The sequence below is a fragment of the Saccostrea cucullata genome, unplaced genomic scaffold (assembly GCF_032062105.1).
Source record: "Saccostrea cucullata isolate Sc308-1 unplaced genomic scaffold, CSIRO_AGI_Scuc_v1 ctg15413, whole genome shotgun sequence".
NCBI lineage: Eukaryota > Metazoa > Mollusca > Bivalvia > Ostreida > Ostreidae > Saccostrea > Saccostrea cuccullata.
This window is the reverse complement of record NW_026923240.1, coordinates 4526-17059: the sequence shown is the minus strand read 5'-3', so window position 1 is coordinate 17059 and position 12534 is coordinate 4526. Positions and strand designations below refer to the sequence as shown.

Genomic DNA, 12534 nt, shown 5'->3' with positions numbered 1-12534 from the left:
GTCGTGGTCTGCAAACAGCACCAGATTTTAAACTAAATGTTGTTGGCATCAATTTTGCAAATAATTCATTTAGAAAAATACCACAAACCCTTCCGAAGAGCTTCATGTACCTAGACATGTCTCATAACCATATACAGTCATTAAATGAATCTTCTTTATTAAGATATAGAAAACTTCGGAACATAAGTGTCTCTTGGAACAAACTTTTAAATACCTGGAATGGTACTTTTCACAAACACTCAAATCTTGAACATCTTGACATTTCGAACAATAATATAATTACCATTGAAGCCATTACTAATATATCATATGATTTGAAAGATTCACAAATAAAAACGATGAACTTTGAAAAACTACAGTGCATTTATGGGGTCAGTCAAGATCTTAAAATATATCATAATGCATATTCAAAAAAAATACAAATCTACTGGAATTGAACTTAGCATCAAACAGGATTAATAGTTATCAAAGTGGTGTTTTAACTACACTTCCAAAATCACTTCGAGTCCTGAATTTGGGAGATAACGTGTTGGGATTTGGCCTTTACATAATGGAATTTGCTGTTCTGCATAGCTTGGATATACTGAACCTGAGTTATCAGTCCTTTTTTCATCAGGTGATAATGGTAGGCGACTTTTTCGAAAACTGCAGTGACACCAGAAAATCTCAAAGGGTTCAATTGGGATCTTCTGCATTAAGCAAGAACAAGGACAGTGATACCAAAAATGAGAATTCTTTTGCTGAATACATATTTGAGTTTCTTGATAGTTCTACTAACTTAACCATATACTTTCCTCCTAACTTACGGACCATTTATTATCATGACAATTTGTATAAAATGTCCATCCCTAAAGTTCCGATTGGACCGAGAAATAAATTAACACATTTATATGCGCAGAGAAATATTATCTATGAACTAATTGGTCCACTTATTGAGATTCAAAATGTTCGTTTTGTTGACTTTTCCAGTATATTTTGTGGTAATATTTCAAAAGATTTTTTGAAACCCTTTACCGGTATCGAGTGGTTGAATCTTTCCAATAATGTACTAGGAAAAGTTTTTGATCAAGATAAGAATGGAGAAATATTTTTATATCAAACCCAATTGAAGTCTCTAGACTTATCTTTCAACAGAATATATAGACTTTCTGATCATGCTTTCCAACGAATGGATATGATGGAAAATATAAATGTAAGTTTTAATTCTTTTAATGAATTTACAGTTCAAATTAATTATATGAAAAATCTTGCAGTACTAGATCTATCTTTCAATCAATTGTCCTTCATGAGACCATCTATCATATAAGCCTTAAATACAATTTCAAAGGACAAAGAAGTTCATGTCAATTTGTTGGGAAACCCACTAAAACTCTTGCGATAATCTGGATTTTGTAAAGTGGCTTCATTATTCAAAGACAAAGTTTTTGATGTTAGAAAATTACACGTGTGAATTTGAACAACTTTGAGACTATCCGTTGACTGACATCGAAAATTTACTTCAGAAAATGGAGAAAAAATGTTCTTCGTTTACACTCATAATTGTAAAGATGACGTCAATGATACTTGTTTCTTTAACAACGACAGTGAGTCGAATCGTATTTAGATATAGATGGAAACTCAGATATATGTATTATGTCGCTAAGGAAAAATATCAGGGTCACAATGCTGAAGATGATGACATCAATCAAGGTTCTTACCGCTTTGATGGCTTCATTTCATACGCTGATCAAAACAGGGACTTTGTCGTTAAACTTGTAAAAAAGATTGAAAAGGAATATGACTTGCGACTTTGTTTGCATCATAGAGATTTTATTCCAGGTACAAGTATAATGGATAATATCGCGAACGCCATTTACTGTAGCAGACGAACTGTCTGCATTATGACATCACTATTTTTAGACTCATATTGGCGCATGTTTGAATTAAACATGGCAAGAATGGACACCATTTATTCTCGTAACGGCAGAAACGTTTTGTTTCTAACAATCTTAGGGAAAAAAGCCATGAAAAATATGCCTTTCTATCTGATGGACCTAGTTAAGAGTGAGTCATATCTGGAATACCCGGATGGAGAGAAATCGGGCGATTGTACAGTCTTTGTATCTAGACTTGGGGAAATACTAAAATCAAACAGTTAAAACTTTTAGTAAAGGAACAATACTCGTCAGTTCCACCTTTATTTGATATAAGATTTGCTAAAAAGTTACGAGTGTTAACCAAGATTTTTTCTATAACTTTCTATAACTTTAATTTTTTTTGTATTAACAAAACATTGAGAATGTATACCGTTTATTTCTTTCAGCACTTGTAAATACTGAAAAGTTTGTTAATTATTTTTTTATGAAATAAACATAAAGTATCAAGAGATGTTGAATATTATTGATCGTAGTTAGTGTTTTTAACTCGCCTCAACGAAGTTGGGGGGGGGGAGGTAGCTTATGCAATACCCTCGACGTCGATTTTGGGGGTTTTTGTCTTTGTAATTAGTTCTATGCCCTATATTGATCATACATGCATTGAACATGCTTCTAGTGTGTTTCATTGTACAAGATGAGGTTTCAAATGCTGCAATTTCAGCAAAGGAATGACCATGTTAATATTTTTGGAGCAGATTAACATTTTTGGTGCAGTTTTTGGTGAGGGTCTTATTTCCAAGTAAATATACACCCTATGATGCCAAAAATTGCATGGATGTAAAATCTAATGATGAATACAACCAGACTTGGTTCGGATGAGTGAACAGGTTAACATTTTTGTGCAGTTCTCATATCCAAGTAAGTATGAGCCCTGTGATGACCAGACTTGCATGGATAATACATTTAATGATGCACACTGAAAGAATTGCTTTAGATGCTGAATCTGACCTACATTACAGCTTAATGTTTTGGTTCAGGTACCATTTCCAAGTAACTATGGGCCATATGATGACCAATTTACATGGATAAAACATCGAAGGATGCACACTGACAGACTTGCTTCGGATGCTCGATCCCACATGCATTTTCCAAAAACAGGACCAGATAAAAAATATAATTTTACACCAAGAATCTTTAAGGCTTATATCAACCAAATTTGCATAAATGATGCATCAAGGGATGAACTCTCTCAAACATATTCTTCAGATGCTGGATTTGAATTACATGTTCTTGATGGGCGACTTGTTTAAAGTTTTTGGATAGTTTTATTTCCAAGTAACTGCAAGCCCTATCAGATCAAATTTGGGTTGTAAACTTCTAAAATGTTAGTTTATTGTCGGACTTCGCCTGACGTTAAGAAAACATTCGTTAAGGTGAGCTCTGTAATCTTAAATAACCTATTTTTTTTTAATTCTAATAACACAAAAAGAAAGCAGCAAGCAATCCTTATAACACTTATCTTTCAACACGGCGTAATGTCTTTTAACACATATTTTAGACGGTAACTTTGTTATAGCTTTCTATTGAGCTCTGCTCAAAGAACTTTCTCGACATCTCGCAAGCAGACTAAAATGAATAATTGACCTTTTATCAAAACTGTGAAATTGGCCCGGCCAAAGGACAGGGCCCCGGTTTTATCTGGTTAAAGTTAAGCATTTTTTGCAAAAGTGAGTCAAACTTTATGGTAATGGTAACGAGGTCAAATTTGGTTGTAACAAAAGAAAGGTATTGCCACAAGAAATACACCTGTGAAGTACGAAAACCACAGCCCCACCCAACTTTAAGTTATGGACAAGGTTAAAGATTGTTTTTGCTTTTTTGACAAGCAACAAAACAGACAAGCAGACAGACAGACGGACAGGACAAAAATTATATCCCCTTATCTTCAATTACGATAGCAGGGATATATTTCATCTATGTCCCAACCACATTTGGCTAACAGAATAATAAACCAAGTATGCAGTCTGTACACAAATTTATTACGTGTAATTTTTCTACAATTGACAAATATTGTATGATTTTTTTTTCTAGAGAACGTTGTTATTTGCTCATAAAAATATATTTATGAACAAACAATGATGGATTTCCCTTAAAGATGTACACAAGGTAAAAGAGTGGCATTTAACATGCTTACATAAGTATGTCGAAGAAACTCGTTTCCACTTATATATTTTTAGATGTAAGACCTCAACTGTAATATTCAGTGTTTTTCTGAGGTTTAAAAACAAGAAGGACTTGAAATAGTGCTGTTGCCAGTTAAGGACAGATGAATTAAGTCCTAATATTTATTTATTTATTGTGTAAAAGTTATTTACACAAACTTTCCTTTGCAACATTAAAGAAGAAAGCTTTATATTTAGTTTTTGATTCAGTAAATAAAAATCCATGGATTAATTAAAATAAAATAAAATAGAAAATTAGTAGATATATTAAATGAAACTAGAGAATAACACAATTGCAGCAATTTTATATTTTTGAGCGTGCTCGCAGCTCATTTTAGCTTCCAAACTTAGCCTTATGGGGAGCATGCGCTCTGATGATTATAGACAAAGTAAAGTCGTTCGATACTCAGGGACCAAAGAGATTCAGAAGATACAGTATGACAGTCAGGGACAATCTTTGCGTTTTCTGGTGCTGAAACGATGCTTCCATTGACTGAGAATGGTAGTGATAATATCTGTTTTGCTGATATTTTCGGACGGGTTATTGTCGTGGTAGATTTGTCTAGGGGATTAAGATTTAAGTATCAGGGCAACCTCAACAATCAATCAACCTACAAAGAATTTAAACCATTACACACTGCTACCGATGTAAATACTCAAATACTGATATGCGACAGCTCAAACAATGTAGTCCACATCACGGACAGTGATGGTAATTTATTTGTTATATAAATTACCCTTGCGCTGGAGGATTGAGTATACATGTAGATACTGACCATCATCTTGTTACTGGAGACAAAAGGACTGGAAATATTCTAATAATAAATTATCTCGACAAATAGACTACCTGATTGTTTGTGAAATGACATGAAATTTGATACTCTTAACTGTCATATATACATTTTCTGAGTACAAGTAACTTTACTTGTCATGATAAATATTCCTTTTTTTTACTGTAACATCTGGTGCATATATTATTAACAAAATTTAATAAGAACATGTTACTAACTAATAATTATGCAACCTTTTCTGATTTAAATCATTGAAAAATGGACCTAGTGCATGAAGAGTATTTTAAAAGATATATAGTAAAAGGTAATTAGACTGAAATAATTCTGAATCATGTAATGAAGATGTGAATATTCCAAAGAACGAACGTTTTTATAGATAAATGTATCAAGAAAAAAAAATCCATGTAATGGTGTATATAAATGGACGAACTCAAAAGAACTCAGACCAGTGTCTGTAAATATAAGAATGATTCTTCACAATGGAATTGTTTCGGGTTTTTTTATGTTGAAGACAATTTCCTTTACCTGAAAAGTGCTGATAAGAATTTCCCGATGCCTGATTTAAAATTTACTCGTCCCGTGAAACACTTTGTACGTTGACATAAAAGGCGTTAAAATAGTATTAAAATGCAAAAAAAAAAAAAAAAAAAAAAGAAAAGAAAAACAAAAAAACAAAAGCAGCCAAAATTTCCGAGCACTTTTCCGGTAGCTGGGAGAAAAGCCATGTGTCTTAAGATTATCATTTATAGATAAGCGGATAACTTTATGTTTCCAATATTTATGAAAAAATAACTGTATAGGTTTATGAAAAAGAGCGTTAGTATTGTTTTAAATCGAGGAAATAGGATCAAAAAGTCTCTTTCATGCTATATACACGTATACCCTTGTGTACACAAATATTAACTTGAATGGAATTAATATGGATGTGGTCAACATGAATTTTTTTTTCATGTTCTTTTTTTTTTAAGTATAACTTAGATGCTAGCTAGGTTTCTTTGAAATCCATAATTGTATAATGTACGAAAGCACTGTTAAAAAGTCAAATGACAAGCCAAGGAGGGGGGTCCATCTTTACATTAGCCAGAACAACTATTTTTTAAAAAAATTGACACTTAAATTTGGGAATACGAGTATTTCAATAGGACCTTCTAGCTCAAATCAATCATTCATTTCATGTGGCAAGAATTCTCACAAACAAACATTCTATCAATTTGAACTTGAAGCGAGGAATTGTGCGAATGATAAAGTTCTCAACACATGATATTAAAGAAAATAGAAATACAACATGTGTTTACAGAACAATGATGAAGTAATAAGTCCTAAAATATATATTGTAAATTTTCTGTAATGACGTCCAATATCTAGCATCGGATTACTGATCACTATTTCAGTAACATTCTGATTCTGAAAATACTGTCGATTATGTACAAGCCCGAAATCATGATTTTTTTTTTATAAACTAAAGCCTTTAAAAGAACTAAACCGAATGTCTGAGTGTATCTGCCAGTTTGGATCTAAAAGCTGTTACTTCCTCATCGTCCCCATCCTCCGGGAATTCTATGTACGATTTTGATTCGATCAAATCCATGAATGAAAATGGTAATTTTTTCATTACGTCTTTCTCTAGCGCAACCAAAAACAAAATATTTTCACCGTTTCGGGAATAGATTGCCTCCATGCGTGCCATGTTTAGTTCAAACATGCACCAGTATGAATCTAGAAAATGTGACGTAATAATACAGAAGGTTTTCCTGCTATTATGAATGGCATTGGTGATATTGTCTGCTATCCCTGTTCCCGGGATGAAATCACGTTGATGTATACACAACCTTAAATTGAATTCCCTTTCCAAGTGCTTCACGAGGTTGATGACAAATATTCTGTCGTCATCAGCATAAGAAACGAATGCATCAAAGTGATACGAAGCGTTTGGTAGGGCATCTGGTCTGTGAACATTAATTTTATAATTTTCTCTCGCCACATAATACATATACCTCAGTTTCCATCTATATCTGTAAAGAATACGGCTAATGGTGGTTGTCAAGACAACGATTGTTAATGACGTCATGATGACGATAATAAGAGTGTACGAGGAACACTGTTTTTCCAACATCTGAAGACGGTTTTCGATCTCTGAGAATGGAATTCCTGAGGAATTTGAAGAAGAGCACACATATTCATCCAAATGAAGAAAATTAATATTCTTTGAACTTATAATCCATTTCACAAAATCCAAGTTCTCACAGTTGCATCTCAGTTCGTTGCCCTTCAAGTTCAATGACAGAATGTTCTTTTGGGAAATTGCATCTAACATGTCTCTGATTTCTCTACTCAAGGATGATATCTGGTTATTGGAGAGGTCAAGATGAGATAAATGATTCATGTGACTGACTGGCACTGTAAACTTACTCAATGAATTAAAACTGAGGTTAAGATTTTCCAGTTGTTTGAGGTTCCAAAATACTTTACTAGGAAGTCGTACAATTCTGTTTCGTGTTAGGTTTAAAGTTTTCAACATAAACAGATTCTGAAAAATTTCTCCCTCAACATCGTTTTCCAGATTCTCACCTAGAGCATTATTTGAAAGATCGATATAAGATAAATTTTTCAAATCTTTGAAAAACCCTGGCGAAATATAGCTACAAAAATTATTAGAGAAATCTGCATGAATGACACTTTCTATGCCGGTAATGGGACCATTTAGTTCATATATTATGTTGTTTTGAAAATAAACTCTTGACAGTTCAGGTGTTTTAATAGTTTTGAAAACGAAATTTTGGAGAGTCATTTTGTACAGATTATCGTGAAAATATAACGTTTTTAAGTTAGGTGGAAGAAAGACTGTTACATTTACTTGTGTAAGTAAAGGTAACTTTAATCGCTTTTTGACTGTCGTTTCCCCATGTTGGTTTTCTATTAAATTTGCACATTCCTGCTTTGTATCTTTGCAGCTTGTGGAAAAATCTTTAAGTCTTATTTGATGAAAGGAGGACTGAAAACTCGCATTGATGGTAATAATATTAGATAAGTCGCCGAATTCTAGCAGATAAAATCCAAAACTAAGTACGTTATTGGCTAGATTAAGATATTTTAGTGACTTTGGTAACTCGGTTAGAACACCCAATTCTAGGCTGTTGATTCGATTGGAAGCAAGGTTCAGTTCCTCTAAATGGGTATACTTCAGGAAAGTAATGTGACGTCTTTTAATAATGAAACTCACTCCATATGTACATTGTAGTTTCTCAAAATTTAAAACTCGAATAGAAGTAGAATTTCTTAAATCACTCGATATGTTGGCTATCACCTCCAAAGTCAGTTCCTGATTACCGGAAATGTCAAGATGAACTAAATTTGAAGAATTTGCAAAGGAACCCACTTCGATCACATGAAGCAAATTTTCCGAAATACTTAAATTTCTCAGACTACCATATCGGTTCAGTGTGTCTTCTGTTACGTTAACAATAAAATTTTTCGATACATCGAGATATAAAATGTTTACAGGAAGACTGATCGGAAAACTTGGGAGTCTGTTGTCAGCCAGATTGATTCCTATGACGTCACTGCTAAATGACGGTGCTGTCACCAGCTGGAGGCGTTTACAATTTGCCCATATTTGTCCCTTAATGTTATGACACACACAGAGTTGTTCTGACGAACAATCAAATGCATGCACTTGTAACAATGTGGTAATTGCAAAAAATCCCAGTCCGTTTAGTACAAATTTCACCATTCTACAATTATAAAATAAACAGACATATTGAATTGGGGTTTCATATATCATCTGAAGTGTGCTTAGAGCTCTAAGTTTAGAAAGGTAGTTTAGTTTTTTTTTTCTCTGCTTATCATTCACCCATCTAAAAATCATCTTGTAAATGTATTAGATCTAGCGCGTTAAATATTCGGCGGAAAGAACAAAGTACGGTATTGGCCAAAAAATGCTGGATGTCAGACCTGCTCCGTTCAAAACATTTTAAAGAGCTTAGAATTTTTAGAATTAAATGATATTTAATTTATATACCTCACTCAAAAGTATGTATTGGAAAAATAACGCTCAATGCTGTACCTTTAAAAACAGAACGTGGAGATTTTACGAAGAATTTTGACGCGACGTCATACGCCTAACGTGTAGTAAGCGTAATCTGAAAATCTTAACTTACTGTAAAAAAAAATGTAGATTAAAAATGTACACAAGAATGTTATGACAAGGTTAATCTCATTATACTTTATGAAGACAATATTGATGATTTCCAATAAAATATCTCTGAATTATGTACTGAAAAGGATTTAATTAAAGTAAATTAGCAGAAAATGAATGTAAATACATTATACAAAATTATGAATTAACAAGACCATTATTTATAAAGTTAGTCTTTGATAATTACGACTTGAATGTTGCAACAAATCAAGTGAAAATATACATGAAACAGAATAAAAAGTCAGAAAAATCTCCAGAGAAAAAAACCCCTCTGTTTACTTAAATAGAATTTTTTCGATTACAATTTCCAAAAAAAAAAAATAATAAAGGAGATAAAGAATTTTCAATCAAATTTTGTATATATATCATGTATTTATTACAATTTTTGAAATATCAAAATTGCATCTCCGAGGATGCTAAAGGAATAATTTTCGAGTTAACTCCCTTTGCAGCGGGTCATAGGTTCTTAAGCATAGAAATTACTTCAACATAAGCACACTGCAATTTCTGGGTCAATGCTGGTCATATCCTGCGTTGTATGGCGACGGGGCGACAACAGGGTACGGGGAGGGTGCAGCCATCGGGTGCATCACCGTCTGCTGAGAAGAAACCACGGTCGTACCACCTGAAATGTTGAAGATTTTTTTTTACTATATAAAACCTATGAGACTTGAAAAACGCCCAGCTGACTTTAAATGATAAAATAACAATAAGGTGATATAAGAGGTAGAAATCTGTAGATAATAACTTAATCACTATAGTAAAAATCTACATTGAAGGTATCAGCATATTAGAATTATTGTTATACGTATATGTATGCAATTTTTTTCCCATAAAATTTTAGAAATTTAAGCTTTGTTTAAAAATAAATAAATCAATTAATGAATTTAAGTAGCGAATTAACAATTTTTCACGTAGAAGTTTGCATGACTCTTTAACGGGATTATACTAATTTTACCTGTTGGTTGCCCTTGGATTATGACGGTTCCTCGACCACCCCTGCTCCTGCAACAGCAGATACAGCAACCCACGCACAGCGCAACAATGCCGATTACCACTATGATGGGTACCCACCTATGGGACAAGAAAGTAATGAAATAGTCAACTGCAGTAGTAATGCTATCTATTGATAGAAAATGCATGTAAACTTCAGAATCCGCCACGATAAACCGTATCTGTAACTTACAGCTAAGACCTTTGGATTATGACTCAATATCTTATCGGTTAAACCAAAGTTTTAGTTTCCCTGTTAAATTCACGTTTTCAGAACAAAAGCTTACTTTTAAGGGCAAAACAAAGATATTAATTTTAAAAAACCTATATAATTTCCTCTTAAACAAATTTTGCGCTGGTTTCCATGTCACCTGCTTGTGTGTATGCAAGTTGGATATAAACCTGATTTAGTTGCAGTGCAGACTTGCATATGATACCCTGTCCGTGCAAATTAGATATAGCTTTAAAAAAAAAAAAAAAAAAATTGTTAATTGATCGCACCTTTTCCGTGAACAATTTATATTGCAAATTAAATATATTTTTTATGGACATCTCATTAAAATTGGGACACGCCAGACTTTGAAGCATTGATTTATGAAACGATTTTCAAAATATAAGAACAAAATATATTTTTATTAAAGCATATGCTTACACAAAATCGCTGAACCACGCAGCACAAAACGGAAGTCGGTCTTCTTCCGGTGCCTGTAAGTAGCTCTCACTGCAGCAGTAAGTGGTCCCTAATGCTTTACAGCAATAGTCACTGCACCAGGTTTCTTTGGTATTACTGTTCAGGATATTGTATATTTTGCAGCACTCACCACATTCAACTTGTCCTATAACAAATAAAAAATGACTGTTCGAACCCTCTTTAACAGAATATTATTGAAAAAGAATATATTCAGTCATCTGAACTAACACATTTAAAGAATGCAAATTAACTCTGTAAGCTAGTAATTAGGGTCTAAAAATTAATGTAAAGTATTTAAACTTAAAAAAAAAACCCCAATCATATACCTGCATCACGAGTGTTAAAAACATTTTGATTAAAACATATTCAATAGAATATAAAATTTATATGAGGCATATCTAAAATATATGTTTCTTCCTGCTTTTACTGTACATGCAAAATGATCACAAGGTTATGTTTTGCTTTTATAAAAGATCGTAGCACATTCCGTCCTCTCCCAAAGGTACATGATTTCTTACAAGATTAAATTATAGAAGGACACTGTCATGTTTATTTATTAAGCCTGACTGGAAAGGGAAGGACAAAGAGGAAAGGTTGCTGCTAACTATCCTTTGCATTTCTACATCCTAATTTTTGAAAATCCTTAAAGTATAGCCTAATCTTCAACATTCCTTTCTAGGAAAATGGATCATACTTTCAGTTTTATTTTATTTTCTTTCCTAAAGGTGAATAAAAATGTTAAAGATAACGGACAGATCGATCTAAAAGAAATCTACCGGATTTGTCCGTTTAACGAATCAATACCCAGGTCTTACACGCCATGATTTTACTACTAGTATTGGAACTTCTAGGGTCCGTGTTTTATTCCACGTTCACAGATTTCTAAAAAAAAAAAAAAAAAGTTCGTACTCTGTTCCCACAGGCACCTGCCACTACTTATTTTTCTTTAAATAAGAAAAAAATACCCAATAATAAATAGGTAGGGGAATATATTTTTTTATTAGGAGAAAAATAAGTAACCTCAGGTGCCTGTGTCTGTTCCACAACTTTGACCTTTTTTTCATTCTTATAAGATAACCATTAGTGTGACATTCAGAAGATAAAGTCACCTTAAAATACTATAAACAAAGAGTACAAAATGTGCTCAGGAATAGATTATAGACTGTTCGTCTTAATGTCTTATTTGTAAAACTAACTTTTTCAGCCCGACTATTCCGCAATCTGAGCATCATTGCATTAATACTAACAAGAAAAAAGGGAGGTGGAGGACAAACAGAGAAGTAAAAAAGGGTGCGTGATGAATAAGGATGCATAGGGAAAGGAAAATAGGAGATGTAAAGGAATGGAAAGCAGACACGAGAGAAGATGAATCCCCACCCCGCCTCCATTTTCACTATAATCCGAGGATAAGTACGAGCTTTACACTACTCATAGACCTGTGCATCTCTGTGGTTAAAATTGTGGTTTTATATGTAAAAACACAGGCACGTAGCATCGTTTTTGAAAGTGGGGGGGGGCAACCAGAGAAATTTTTTGTTTACTTACCTGAAAATGTTGACAAGCAAAAAAAAAAAAAAAAAAAAAAAAACGGAAAATTTTAAAAGTTGCCCAAACTCGAAAATCCTATTTCGTGGGGGGTGGGGGGGGTGGGGGGGGGGGGGGGGGGGGGGGGGGTAGTGGCCAACTTTTTCAGACCCAAGTTACTTTCACTTCCAATTTTTTCCCTACAATTCCTTCTTTTCACTATACTATGGTTAAAAGTGGGGGGGGGGGCAACCATCCTTTC

General features: G+C 33.4%; 2 protein-coding genes across 2 annotated transcripts; both read right to left on the bottom strand.

Moving 5' to 3' along the window:
- Nucleotides 1-6323: 6323 nt before the first annotated feature.
- Nucleotides 6324-8599, bottom strand: LOC134263535 (toll-like receptor 4). The gene has a single exon (XM_062745908.1). It carries the CDS (start codon nt 8597-8599, stop codon nt 6347-6349), a length of 2253 nt encoding a protein of 750 aa, XP_062601892.1. The 3' UTR covers nt 6324-6346.
- A 450-nt stretch (nt 8600-9049) lies between these two features.
- On the bottom strand, nt 9050-10926 carry LOC134263534 (uncharacterized; the record flags this gene model as incomplete). The annotated part of the gene is made up of 3 exons (XM_062745907.1): nt 9050-9689; nt 10023-10138; nt 10710-10926. Coding segments are annotated over 3 exons (446 nt in total), but the record flags the coding sequence as incomplete, so codon positions are not given.
- Nucleotides 10927-12534: the final 1608 nt, after the last annotated feature.

Coding starts and splice junctions, on each gene's coding strand:
- LOC134263535 (XM_062745908.1), bottom strand. CDS start 8,599: ATGGTGAAATTTGTACTAAACGGACTGGGATTTTTTGCAATTACCACA.